General features: G+C 37.1%; 1 protein-coding gene across 12 annotated transcripts in view; it reads left to right on the top strand.

The window, feature by feature from the left end:
- Positions 1–14,598, top strand: part of LOC144662773 (hemicentin-1-like) — a 59,732-nt gene that overhangs the window by 42,956 nt on the left and 2,178 nt on the right. For 7 of the 12 annotated variants that reach the window (XM_078523674.1, XM_078523685.1, XM_078523680.1 and 4 more), the window contains 22 exons: positions 162–410; positions 671–928; positions 1,431–1,697; positions 2,403–2,657; positions 2,821–3,075; positions 3,179–3,433; positions 3,653–3,907; positions 4,040–4,294; positions 4,515–4,769; positions 4,919–5,173; positions 5,393–5,647; positions 5,783–6,037; positions 6,257–6,511; positions 6,970–7,227; positions 7,644–7,895; positions 8,947–9,201; positions 9,836–9,949; positions 11,686–11,813; positions 12,216–12,274; positions 13,184–13,335; positions 13,687–13,875; positions 14,568–14,595. In XM_078523674.1, the coding sequence (XP_078379800.1) occupies positions 162–410; positions 671–928; positions 1,431–1,697; positions 2,403–2,657; positions 2,821–3,075; positions 3,179–3,433; positions 3,653–3,907; positions 4,040–4,294; positions 4,515–4,769; positions 4,919–5,173; positions 5,393–5,647; positions 5,783–6,037; positions 6,257–6,511; positions 6,970–7,227; positions 7,644–7,895; positions 8,947–9,201; positions 9,836–9,949; positions 11,686–11,813; positions 12,216–12,274; positions 13,184–13,335; positions 13,687–13,875; positions 14,568–14,595 (4,759 nt within the window). The remainder of the gene's footprint in view (positions 1–161; positions 411–670; positions 929–1,430; positions 1,698–2,402; positions 2,658–2,820; positions 3,076–3,178; positions 3,434–3,652; positions 3,908–4,039; positions 4,295–4,514; positions 4,770–4,918; positions 5,174–5,392; positions 5,648–5,782; positions 6,038–6,256; positions 6,512–6,969; positions 7,228–7,643; positions 7,896–8,946; positions 9,202–9,835; positions 9,950–11,685; positions 11,814–12,215; positions 12,275–13,183; positions 13,336–13,686; positions 13,876–14,567; positions 14,596–14,598) is intronic. The other 5 variants (XM_078523676.1, XM_078523675.1, XM_078523677.1 and 2 more) reach the window with 5 other exon arrangements.

A 14,598-nucleotide genomic window follows, 5' to 3' on the forward strand; every position in this document is an offset into this window, starting at 1 on the left:
TTTGACAAAATTGAAAAAGAATGGCCGTCCATTTTCCACATTTTATAAGGTAAAGATCCAATTTTCCACTGTTACCTAGCCTGGCATTTACAATCCAATCAGAGAGATAGAAATGAAATAACCAAAACTGTTGTTTAAATGATTAAAAATATATTCTACAGTCCCACCAAAGTCTGCAATACATGATTGCCCAAATCAAGTTACTGAAGGTGACAATGTGACATTGTACTGTAATGCAACTGGCAATCCTCCACCCAAAGTAGCCTGGATAAGGTCTGGACAGGTTCTGGTGAAAGATAATACTTACCTGATACCAGCTATCAATCGAAGTCAGGCAGAAACATATGAGTGTATGACGTGGAATGGAATTGGCAACAATATTACTACCAACTGCACTGTTGATGTTCAATGTAAGTAAATTTTAATTTATCACAAACATTTCATGTGCTGGATGTTTCATGTGTGAATATTATATGAGCAACCTGGCCATACCTAGGCAGTTCCTAGCTAGGTTCAAATTATACCTTTGGTCTCCGCCGCACTTACATATTCACTCATTCTTTCTTCTTTCCCCTATCTCTCTCCCTGTCTGCCTGTCTGCCTGCCTTCATTGATTTATTTACTTACTTATTTTTTTTTCTTTTCTTTGTTTTTTTTTATTACCCAACAGATCCCCCAGCCTCAACTATGATAACTACTCTTCCCAGCAACACAACACTGCTACGTGATGCTGCTGTATCCTTAAAGTGTACAACAGTTGCCAACCCTGCTGCTCATATTTATCACTTCTACTTAAACAACAACCTTATTGGTAACAGCAGCTCAGGTGTGTTGAACGTCACTGTGAAGGCAGATGGAGTGTACACTTGTGTTCCTGTAAACACAGTTGGCAAAGGAGACAATGCCACTGTCAGCATCTCTGCTGTTGGTAAGCATAATACATGCCTATAAAAGGCTTTTAACTATAAGTTAACAATAAGTCAGCTTAATAAGTAAGCACACAATAGAGATAAACTGATCTGCTATTTTTTCAGTACTTTTTACATGTAACTTGATCATTTGTATCTGTATCTTCATCTATACGCATCCATTTCTTAAAATGAAAAAAATAAAGAATAAAATAAATTAGGTACCGTTAGTTTATTTAGACACGGTTGGGTTTAAAGCTAGAAGTTTGTGGAGCAGTGTATTCCTGATTGAACTGGAATTTGAAAGTGTTGGTGTTTGTGGAGGGTGGAAACCAGAGAACCCAGCCAAAAACCCTTGGAGCAAGAACAAGAACCAAACTCAGCCCACATATGACACTGGGCCCAGGATTTGAACCCAGGACACATTGGTGTGAGGCGAGTGCTTTCACCACTACCCTATTCCTGCTCCCTTAAGTACATCAACCATCTGTATATTAAGTTTTCAAATGTTTTTATTTTCAGTTGCCCCATTTGCTGAGATTATTCCTCAAGTTGTTACAGTCACTGAAGGTGGAAACTTCACCTTAACCTGCAATGTCAGTGGTGTTCCTTCTCCAACAATACTCTGGACTCAGATTGGCAGCTCAAAAGTTTTGTCTCAGAATTCAACACTCACTGTTATGAATGTGAGCAGACCTGGGACACCTGATAACATGATCCAGTACCAGTGTTCAGCCAGTAATGGAGTGGAGAAACGTGCCTCAGCTACCGTTAATGTCACTGTTCACTGTAAGTTAAAAGAGGGTCAACCTGTAAACATTAATATGGAGAATTCCACCAAAGGACCAAACATTCATATTTTCTTTTTATTCGTCAAAAAAAACCTTTTGGTAAACTTTTTTAAAAAAAAAAAAAAAGCTATTGTTTTAAAGTTCCTGCAAGTTCATTGAACTTTCGGGGAAAACTAGCAAAGTTTGAAATATTCTCAGGGAGCCAACAATGTTGAGTGGAATTGGAGCACTTTCAAAATGCCAACTCAGAAAGAAGAAAACTTGCCTTTATTTCGTTTTTGTAAGACGTCCTTTGGACATTTTGTCTAGCTAACTACATGTATCATCTCAAAGTAAACAGGTTTTGTCTACTTTTTATTCATTCAATTTGAAAAATACCACTATCACTGTATGTGTTTAAACCCAAAATCAAAATAGTTTGGCTCGTTAAAATTAAGTGCACTAGGTAAAGGCTATAAAGGCCATTTTGACAAATTGTGCCATTTTTGGACGAGTGAGTGAAAACTTCGATTTTGTGGTCTTTTACATTTTTGTCTTCAACTTTGTGTAAACCTAATATTTTGAGTTAAAGTTTTTCCAGAAACTTTGTACAACTTTACTGTTTCACATTCAAGTTGTTTCAAAAAGTTGGTGTGGAATTAATATTTGTTGTTAGTTGTTTTAGAGGTTTTGTACAAACTAAAAAAAACATTTTCCCTTGAAGTTCTTCCAGAAATTGTGAAAGCTCCTTCCAGTACATCTGTCATTGAAGGCAACAATACCACGCTACTCTGCCGTGTGACTGGGAGCCCATTGCCAAACATAACTTGGATAAAGACAGGAGACAACAGAACTTTGTCTACTTCCGAGACGCTACACTTGGAGAATTTAACCAGAGTAGATGATGAAACAGAGTACAGATGTATAGCCAAGAACTCCATAGGATCTGCTGAAGCTTTAGCTGTAGTAACTGTCCACTGTAAGAACATGTTTTAGTCTCATGATACGTAATAGTAATTACCTTTAATTAATTGACCTTGCGAGTTTTCGGCTTACAAAAATGGCACTTACACGCTTTACTCTCAGTTTGGACCTTGCTATTATATTTTGTTTGTCATTAAAGTTTCATTTGTTACATTTAGATCCATCTTTGCTTGGGTCTGCTCCAGTTCATGAAGTTGTCCTTGAGGGTAGCAACCTCACTCTTCAGTGTAATGCAACTGGTAATCCAACACCAAACATTACGTGGACAAAAGATGGTAATTCAACAGTGTTGCACAAAGGAGAAACCTACAGCATTGTTAACATACAGAGGCAGGCTGCTGGAGATTACAAATGTACAGCTTGGAATGGAGTTGGCGAACGAAAGAATGCTACAGCCACAGTTACTGTACATTGTAAGTGTTCAATTGTGTGGCAGTGTAGCATATATATAAAAAAAAAACTTTAAAAGGTATTGTATCAGTATAGGCATATTCATTTTGTACTTTTTTGCTATAGTTCCAGCTGCAATTGAAAGTACATCTTCTACTACGTTGGAAACTGAAGATAGCAATGTCACTATTTACTGTAATGCAACTGGTAACCCAACACCAAACATCACCTGGAGAAGACGTGGAAGTTCAGCAGTGCTGCATCATGGAGAAAGTTACATTATCTACAACATTACCCGAAACCAAGCTGGTGACTACATCTGCTCAGCTTGGAATAAAATAGAGGACAAGGACAATGCTACTATTACAGTCACTGTACAATGTAAGCTAATGTTAATTTTGTTACCTGCAACTAGTTTTCTTTGGGGTTTGCAAATATGTTTGCCACCCTGTCAAGGAGAAACCATATAAAGTAAACCACTTAGCACCTACCAGTTATACTAGCCATGCTTAATCTTCCATTACAAGCTTTTAAACTGGAAAAGGGAGCTTCCATTATCGAAGAACATTTAATCTAAATGTATTTTTCTCTACCATATAGATCCTTCTGCGATTGAGTCTTCTTCAGGGAATCGAGTTGTTCTTGAAGGAAACAACCTCACTCTTCACTGTAATGCAACTGGTAATCCAACACCAAACATTACCTGGACAAAAGATGGCAGTTCAACAGTATTGCATCAAGGAGAGACGTACAGCATTGTTAACGTACAGAGACAGGCTGCGGGAGATTACAAATGTACAGCTTGGAATGGAGTTGGTGAACAAAAGAATGCTACAGCCACAGTCACTGTACACTGTAAGTGTTCAATTGTGTGGCAGTGTAGCATTTTTTTAAATACCTTACAAAGTATTCAAAGAGAGGTGGAATTTTGGTATATATTGTATCAGTATAGGCATATTCATTTTGTATGTATTTTTTTGCTCATAGTTCCAGCAGCGATTGTACGTTCATCTTCTAATACTGTGGAAACTGAAGCTAGCAATGTCACTATTTATTGTAATGCAACTGGTAACCCAACACCAAACATCACCTGGACAAGACGTGGAAGTTCAGCAGTGCTGCATCATGGAGAAATTTACATTATCTACAATATTAACCGAAACCAAGCTGGTGACTACATCTGTTCTGCTTGGAATAAAATAGAGGACAAGGACAATGCTACTATTACGATCACTGTACAATGTAAGTTAACGTTAATTTTGTTACCTGCAACTAGTTTTCTTTGGGGTTTGCAGATATGTTTGCCACCCTGTCAAGGAGAAACAATTAAAAGTAAACAACTTAGCACCTACCAGTTATACTAGCCATGCATACTCTTCCATTACAAGCTGTTAAACTGGAAAAGGGAGCTTCCATTATCGAAGAACATGTAATCTTAATGTATTTTTTCTCTACCATATAGATCCTGCTACGATTGAGTCTTCTTCAGGGAATCGAGTTGTTCTTGAAGGCAACAACCTCACTCTTCACTGTAATGCAACTGGTAATCCAACACCAAACATCACCTGGACAAAAGATGGCAGTTCAACAGTATTGCATCAAGGAGAGACGTATAGCATGGTTAACATACAGAGACAGGCTGCAGGAGATTACAAATGTACAGCTTGGAATGGAGTTGGTGAACGAAAGAATGCTACAGCCACAGTCACTGTACACTGTAAGTGATCAATTGTGTGGCAGTGTAGCATTTTTTTTAAATACCTTACAAAGTATTCAAAGAGAGGTGGAATTTTGGTATATATTGTATCAGGATAGGCATATTCATTTTGTATGTGTTTTTTTTTTTTTTTTTTTTTGCTCATATAGTTCCAGCAGCGATTGTAAGTTCATCTTCTAATACTGTGGAAACGGAAGCTAGCAATGTCACAATTTACTGTAATGCAACTGGTAACCCAACACCAAACATCACCTGGACAAGACGTGGAAGTTCAGCAGTGCTGCATCATAGAGAAAGTTACATTATCTACAACATTACCCGAAACCAGGCTGGTGACTACATCTGTTCTGCTTGGAATAAAATAAAGGACAAAGACAATGCTACTATTACGATCACTGTACAATGTAAGTTAACGTAAATTTTGTTGCCTGCAACTAGTTTTCTTTGGGGTTTGCAAATTTGTTTGCCACCCTGTCAAGGAGAAACCATATAAAGTAAACCACTTAACACCTACCAGTTATACTAGCCATGCTTAATCTTCCATTACATGCTGTTAAACTGGAAAAGGGAGCTTCCATTATCGAAGAACATGTAATCTTAATGTATTTTTCTTTACCATATAGATCCTGCTACGATTGAGTCTTCTTCAGGGAATCGAGTTGTTCTTGAAGGCAACAACCTTACTCTTCACTGTAATGCAACTGGTAATCCAACACCAAACATCACCTGGACAAAAGATGGCAGTTCAACAGTATTGTACCAAGGAGAGACATACCGCATTGTTAACATACAGAGACAGGCTGCTGGAGATTACAAATGTACAGCTTGGAATGGAGTTGGTGAACGAAATAATGTTACAGCCACAGTCACTGTACACTGTAAGTGATCAATTGTGTGGCAGTGTAGCATTTTTTTTAAATACCTTACAAAGTATTCAAAGACAGGTGGAATTTTGGTATATATTGTATCAGTATAGGCATATTCATTTTGTATGTTGTTTATTTTGCTCATAGTTCCAGCAGCGATTGTAAGTTCATCTTCTAATACTGTGGAAACGGAAGCTAGCAATGTCACTATTTATTGTAATGCAACTGGTAACCCAACACCAAACATCACCTGGACAAGACGTGGAAGTTCAGCAGTGCTGCATCATGGAGAAAGTTACATTATTTACAATATTACCCGAAACCAGGCTGGTGACTACATCTGCTCAGTATGGAATAAAATAAAGGACAAAGACAATGCTACTATTACAGTCACTGTACAATGTAAGCTAATGTTAGTTTTGTTACCTGCAACTAGTTTTCTTTGGGGTTTGCAGATATGTTTGCCACCCTGTCAAGGAGAAACCATATAAAGTAAACCACTTAGCACCTACCAGTTATACTAGCCATGCTTAATCTTCCATTACAAGCTTTTAAACTGGAAAAGGGAGCTTCCATTATCGAAGAACATGTAATTTTAATGTATTTTTCTTTACCATATAGATCCTTCTGCGATTGAGTCTTCTTCAGGGAATCGAGTTGTTCTTGAAGGAAACAACCTCACTCTTCACTGTAATGCAACTGGTAATCCAACACCAAACATCACCTGGACAAAAGATGGCAGTTCAACAGTATTGCATCAAGGAGAGAGATACAGCATTGTTAACATACAGAGACAGGCTGCTGGAGATTACAAATGTACAGCTTGGAATGGATTGGGTGAACAGAAGAATGCTACCGTTACTGTTGATGTCCATTGTAAGCTTTCTTGGAGAATTCTTTACAGTTTGTTGTCAATTTTGTTGTGTCATTTCAAGGGTCAATTCTGAGCAAGTTAGATTAGTTTACAGTCGTTTGCTTCGTGTGATATCGATTGGACACAGCAACACGCACTACAACTATCTCACAACTAGTAGATATGATGGTTGTTAATTTCCAGGCTGGAGAAAATTTGTTTAGTACAAGTATATGTTAATTTACCTGTAAGTTCATAACAAGTTTATACACATTTTCTTTGATCATTGTGGTTCCTTTTTCAGAAAAATAAGACACAGGCAAACTCGGGAAAAAACCTTTTAAATGCTTAAACGGGGTTTATGTGACAAACATCTTGCGTACTGCAGGATATAGTGAGATTTCCTGTTTATCTTGAATTTAAATCATGTTGCATTAGGTTTCCATTTATGACTTAATAATTTTTTCGTTACCTTTTCCAGATGCTGCTGACATTATCTCTGCTCCAAACAACAAGACTGTAGTTGAATATGACACCGTTATCTTCATCTGCAATGCAACAAGCAACCCACCCTCACAAATCATCTGGACCCAGGATGGAAACAGTACAGTTTTGCATCAGGGAGACACTTTCATTATTGAAAATATTACTAGAAAATTCAATGGACGGCAATACACATGTACCACACAGAACAATGTCACCCAGGATGTTCAAGCACATGCACATGTGACTGTCCATTGTAAGTAATATTCTGCCTGAAAACAAATAGCATCAAAATCTGGCAGAAAAGTGTGCTAAAACCAAACGTATGCAAAAACTAATTGGAGAAAACAACATAAAACAAGGATGTAACTCTTATCAAAACATGTCTCCCAAAATGAGACAACTTTTTGTCTTTGCCATACTAAATAATTAAAAATGAACATCCTTGATGTCCTTTTATTTCCTTAGTGATATGCAGGCCACAGAAAAAGGAAGAGTAGTCCCCACAAGCGTGGGCAGTCACAGGGGCCCCTAAAATGATCTACTCCGCTGTGTCCCTGACTGGGGGCCGAGCAGGACAGATTGGCATGGAAGGTGCAGCTGCTGAAGTTTTACTTTCCTTCAACTGAATTGTGTAATAAATTAAAATATACATCTCTTTTTCTTCTTTAGACTCCCCAGAGGTGTTAATAAAATCCATCAGCCCGGTTGTTGAGGGTGATAATTTGTTACTTGCTTGCCATGTCACTGGTAATCCGCCTCCAAAGGTGTTATGGATCAGAGGAAGTGATAACTCAGTAATAACACAGAAAAACATAGTAATTTTAACAAACATCACAAGAGCAGATGCTGTTGTCTTTCAGTGTTTTGCGTGGAATGGAATTGGGAAAAATGCATCATCAAATGTTACTGTTGATGTATTGTGTGAGTATAGGGACTGTACAGGTAGCAAATCGTGCGAAGTCATGGTTTGGTTTGCTATATGTAGTGTGATTGCAGAAACAATAACGTAAACTGACAGTAGAGGTATTGTAAAAGCCTCAATTGCTTGTTTCTGCGCTAGCCTTATTTACTATTGCAGTGCAAATTAAGGACGAATTTGCCTGCTCTCAGCAAATCATAATGAAGTATTTCTTACAGACATAAAATAATAAATTACTATACTTTAAAAGAATATTTATAGTAAATTAATAGTTATAGTAAAGTTTTAGCTTTGTGTAACGCATATACATGCACATGTACATGTAGATAATAGTTAGGGCTTTAAAAGAACAATAAAAGCCATATCCCTACTAACCATGTCATAATATAAAAGAAGAAATAGTAGTAAATTAGTATAAAAGAAGAAATATAGTAAATTAATAGTAATAATAAAGTACTAGTTATGTGTAACTCATATAGTACATGTAGTTTATAGTTAGCATTTGAAAATGAACACCAACAACCATATCCATACTAACCATGTATAAATCTAAAAGTTAGACTTGATGCTTTACAACAGCCTGTAGCTTCAATTGTATTTTTTTTTTAATTTTATCACAGTTACTTCTCTCTTTTTTTTCTTATATATTGCGTAAATTATATAATGATCAACATTTCGTTATTGTTTTGATGGCTTGGCCTTCAAGTTTACTGTGGCAGTTAATTTACTTTGCCATTAATAATGATTACCTGCATGGACTTGTATTTTTAATTAAATTGTTTTTGGTTTGTTTTTGTTTTAGCTAACTTTTTATGTTGTCGTTGCTGTTGTTGCTGCTTCTTTTGTTGTTGTTGTTGCTGTTTTGACTGTGCGCCTTTACTGTTTGGCGGATTCACTTCAAATACGAAACCCATGCTCAATTGTTTGTATAGTCTTTCATAGACAGGTGTAAAGTGTACAAACAAAAGGACAGTAATGGGTGTGGCTGGAGTTTTTTTTAAAATTATAGAAGTAAAACGGTTAAATTTATTACTCTTTGTTTAATGTTAACAGATCCCGCAGAGATAGTTACCAGTCCTGTGGACCAAGTCGTTTGGGTTGGGGAACCTGTGGCTCTGTTCTGTAACGCTACTGGTAACCCTGCTCCAAATATCTCGTACTCTGTTGTGGGAGAGAATGGTACAGTTGGCATTGCAAAGACACTTGTCATCAACAGCTCCAGTGTGGCCTATGTCAAGGTTTACACGTGTGCTGCAGAAAATGGGTTGCAGCCACCAGCAACTGCTAATGTAACTGTCACTGTTTTGGGTAAGGCTTAGTTCTATTTGGCTCTACTACTACAAGATTTTAGTTATTAATGTAGTAATGTACTAATCACTTAATAAGTGTTGGTTTGTTACCCTCTTTATTGTAACATGTGGTAAGTTCGTGAGAACTAACGTAGTTGCCTAAGTGATTGTAGTAAAAAGTACTCCCTTTAAAGACTCCAGAATCGCATTTTTGAGGGAACAGCAGGTACTTGCAAAGATGAAATGAAAAACGCAGGGTGTAACAAAAACTAGATTTGATGAAGATGCTTTTGATGGTATAAGCCATGCTACCTTAAGAGCTAAGGGCCTATGTAAGGTTAAATTCATTTTCACTCGGCAGAGTCACCAAGTCTAAAATAAGATTTGTAGTCATTCAACATTAACAATGTTGGTGTACCAAAACATTATTCAGTTTTAGGTATGATGAGCATCCGTGTGAATGTTTTAAAGTTTAATAACATTCAAACTGGAAAAAATGTTCCTAAGGTTTTATTTCTTTTCCTCATGCATTGACGGCCCGGTATGCCTACTTTGCAAGGAGTTGATATGCATAGAGAGAGTACGTATAGTGGGTACTTGTTGATAGGCTAAGGTTCCTGTTAACTGTCAGGATATTATTTTCTTTTACACAGTAAGACCGTGCTCTAGTAACCCCTGCTTAAGAGGAAGTTGTACAGACTTGAAGACTCCTGCCTACCGATGTAAATGTAGCATTGGTTATCAAGGAACAAACTGCGATGAGCCAAGTAAGTCTGCTCTGCAAATGAAACCTCTATTTTCAATACTTTGTCAAGTTCTGACTGTTTCGATACTGTTATTTGTTTACAGTATGTGCTACAAAAAAAAAAAAAATTCAAATTGTGGTGAAACGTATAACCCACAAACGTCCAAATACAAAAAGTGGGTACCTCGCTTACAGTGTATAATGGGTAGTTGTAAAATGTTGTAGACATTTATCAGTGAATTTCTAAAAAAAATCACCCTCAATTTGCTACACTATGTCAAGTCAAATTGTCACGTGATCTTATTTTTCTTTATCTTGATGGTCAAGACAGTAAAAGAAATTTATGCTTAATCCTTTACTTATTTTGTTGGAATATTAGTTTTGTTTCGAGTTCTACTGACATGTTGTTCAAATCAAAAATCAAATCAAATTTCATTTATACACGTGACACTAAGAAGTACATACAGTTCTCGTTAGAATGTGTACGTGTGTAAAAATAAACATTTTACATAAATAGAAATAAAAAAGTATATTTAAAATTCTCTAAAACGTTAAAAATTATTATCGCTATTTACAATTAATATTTACAAGTAAAAAATTAAAATATATAATAATTTAAATGTCGCAAATTACAGGTTAAAAAGGTACTTAAATTTAAGCCATACAGGCCTTAAGAGATTGCTTAAAAGATTTAATGTCCTTTGATTCTCTTATTGTCGGAGGCAACGCATTCCACAGTTTGAAGGTTATAAATGCAAAGGATCTGTGCAACCATTCCATATTGAAGGAAGGGAGTTCCAGCCTTGTGCTTAGCCCACGTAAATTATACGGAACATTCTTAAATTTTAAAAAAAGAAACTCACTAATATAAGGTGCTCCCTGGTTGTACAAGCACTTGTACAGCAGAACTAATGATTGAAATTCTCTGCGTTGCTCTAACGACTTTAATATCAGCTAATCTTAAAAGAGTGTCGTATGACACAGTCTTTGAATAGCCCAGAATAGATCTTAATATATAATAACTAGTGCTCTTCATTTTACTAGCCTCCACGTTACCAACACCCAAAAAGAGAGGACTACAATACTCCAAATGTGGAAGCACATACGCCTTATAAAGACGTACCATTACGTCCTTTGAAGTGAACTTGCGTAGTCTCCGCAAGGCCGATGCCTTTGCGCATGCTTTTCCAACCTGTACTCTTATGTGCGCCTTAAAATTTAGTTTGCTATCTAGGATCACCCCTAAGATATTAAGGGTATCTTCTGTCACCACAATCATATCATTTAGATGGAATTCGTACTCGTATGACGACGGCCCAATGGCAACAGCTTGCTTGAGTACGTTTTTGCAGCATTAATCTGTAAATAATTTCTTGCAAACAATCTTGATAGCACGCTATGATCAGAATTAAGGACATACTGTAGAACTATTGGTGAGGCATCCGAGGCATATTCAGTAGTGTCATCAGCATACAGCCTCAAAGACGTATTAGCTACATAGTAATTAAGATCATTGTTATTACTAAATGATGGCATAACTTACTGAGGTTTCCCCGGATCCTTTAGTGGAGAACATTGAGAGTTAAAATTGGCGATAGAGTGATTTTTATGAAATTAGATAAAGTTCGTAGTGTAGCAACACTATGGTCTTATCAGTTTCCATTCATTTTGGGGAGGCAGGTCTCTGGACGTCTCTTCGATATACAACTTCGACTTGCGTTACAGTAACGTAGCTGCTTCTGTTGTCCTGTGTTGTAGTTCCTCAAGAAACTGTCAGTGTGAAAGGTGAAATAAAACTAAAAACGGTACAATCCCAGTATCATCCAGACTACAAGAACCACAGCAGTAAGAGGTTCAAAGAACTGAGCAGAGCTTTTGAAGATAATGTAAGTTTGTTTCTTTCTTACAAAGTCTTATACCTATTATGTGTTGTGGTACAGGAGACACAAGCAAAACTCAAGCACTAGCTATTCATTTCTTTTAGACAGCATTATTATGGAATTTTCCTACAATTGAAATTTATTACTGGTCCGGCCTTTGTGGCGATTTTCTTGTGTCTCTCATTTTTCTTAGAGAGTGATATTAGTGAAGCCGAGAAGGATGTACACACTGGATGAGTGGTGGAGGGAAGTGAATAGAAGGAAGAAACAAGCAAACAAAGATCCTGGCTGCAGCCACTCTCCTCCCCAGAAGAGTAATGGTTGTTGTTGTAACAGCCTATAACACACCTCCTGGACAGATAGGAATCAGTGAACGCACTACCGCTTTTTTATATTACTGTCTTGTAGGTGACTGAATTGTACAAAGATGAAAACCAGTTTGGTCATGTCAAAGTGGAAGCTATCTTGTAAGAATGTTTTTTGTTCATTTTTGTTACGTTTTGTTCGATAGCTAGCAATTGGCAAGAGCATCTAGTAGTTTTCTTCCTTTCACAAAGTGAAAACCGGCTGTGGTGACAATGCAAAAGGGAAAAAATAAATAAGAGTGTATTATCATGGAATGGGGGGGGGGGGGGGGGGGGGGAAAAAGGGGAAAAAAAAAATGAATGTTTCTAGATTCAGAGCATTTTCCACCCTGATAGGGGACACCGAGAATGTTGAGAACTTAGATCAAACTCAGATGCCACCATACGAAACAGCTGTTCTTTTTAAACAGTACGGGTAACCTAAGAAAATATCGCTTTATCCAAAACGGCTGATACATGCAAAAAAAAGAAATCCCATTGTATTCTTAAAACTCAAGAGTAGTTTTGATGCTTTTGTAAAACCCAGACGAAGGTAATTATTCTGGCCAATTGTAACCAGAATCAAATGATTTAAAGTTAACTCGCAGAAGGGAACTCCTCATTAGTTTGGCTTTGCCACTGATTAAAAAAAACGAACTTGACTGGTTAGGACACGTTCCACAACACTATGAAAAACTGTTTTAACAGTTTTTCATATGTCCATAATGTTCGCTTTATAAAATATATACTATATACAAGGGTAAAAAGAGTTAAAAATGGTAAAATTAAACTTTTCCCAACGGGAATTACATAAGATATAAATGCATGCGTGCGGCGGACGGTCTTTTCAACCCTGATGATGGCAAACAGCCGAAAACGTTTGGTTTTATCATTTTAATTTTACCATTTTTAACTCTTTTTAGCTTTGTATATGTAGTATATAGTTTTTCATATGTTATGCTATTTAAGCAGACATTCGAAAATGACGCTCAAGCCTTCTACTCATTGGTTTTGTTTTACTTTTTTGGACAGGAATGGGAGCATTGTGGTAAACTTCACGTTGGTCTTCCTCAAAGGAAACCAGACTGTTGATCAGTTGCTTAAGATTTTGGAAATCGCTGTGGAAAATAGAACTATACATTTGTTGCCAGTAGAAAGAGACACACTTCGCCTCATTCTTCCAAGTGAGTTATGGTGCTATTTTGTATATTTTAATGTAGTAATTCCTAACCCTATTCTTGATGTGGACTTTATAAGTTCAGCTGTAAAACTGCTCTTCTCAGTGAGCAATCACCCATTTCATGATTTATACCCTGAATTTAGTGCCAAACTTCAAAACTAGTCAAAAATACAACGAAAAGGAAAAGAATTGCACCAGGCGTAGACTGAAGCTACCAGTTCATGTGATAGTACGATAACTGACAAGCCGCCATCATGTTAATCATAGCCAACAACAGTTCTTAGCACAAGAAAGGCTTTGATATTAATATTTTGTTTATGTGGTAATGTATTTTTTTTTTCTGATCTCCATTCAGCAACCCCGGCTCCTTCTGCTTCAACTACAATTCGTACAGTTCGTGCTCCGTCTGCAGCCGCGCAGCGTAAGCAGGTGGCTTCATGGATGATTGCTTTGATGGGAGGTATTGGTGGTCTTATTTTCCTGGTCTTGGTTTGCGCCATTATCCATTGCTGTGTACACGGCAACAGGAAGACGAAAAAAGAAGGTACAGTAGTTCACTAGAATCAACCAAAAATATGAAAATATATTGCTTTACCATGGCCTAACTTTCCTATACAACAGACAACCCAAGAAAATAGGGGCTTTACATATTTTTGCAACTGCCAAGAATGGCTTATTACAGATTAAGGGCGAAGATCTATTTCTCCTAAATCTTTCTCTCGTGGTTCACGTATAACATCATGCAGTGGAGCTCACATATAGTGAGTTGCCATTAATTTAGAACCGGTTTGTAATTGTCTTCAAACAAAAACTAAAGTAAACTGTTTGGCTAGGACGGAAAGGAGTTCGAGCAGAGGGGCATAACACCCTGATGGTCTCTATAGACACTTCTCAGGAATCAAGGACTAGGTCTCGGCGCCAGAATTTCTGGTATCGTTTGGGAAATAAACACGAGCTACGACTGGTCGATGGTTGAGCTAAACCACTGAACAATTATTGTTGGTCACGCGAGATTCCTAAACAATACCAGCAAATCTACAGCTCAAAGCTATTGCTCAGTTTCGAGAGTGGTGAAGTAGTTGAAGACGTGGCTTGAAAGTTTGATAAGGTTTCGAATAATAGATACATCTACTGCAATTTTAACCTCTCTTAAAATAACGTTTCTACATTAAATTTTACATGGAAAATATCGGTTTGTCGTTAATCTTATTCTTGCTTCTTGGTTTTCGTCCTTAGAGCTTCGCTTGGAATATGAAGACGACACGTA

Source organism: Oculina patagonica, chromosome 8 (genome assembly GCF_052425735.1).
Source record: "Oculina patagonica isolate OP01 chromosome 8, crgOcupat, whole genome shotgun sequence".
In the NCBI taxonomy this organism is placed as follows: Eukaryota; Metazoa; Cnidaria; class Anthozoa; order Scleractinia; family Oculinidae; genus Oculina; species Oculina patagonica.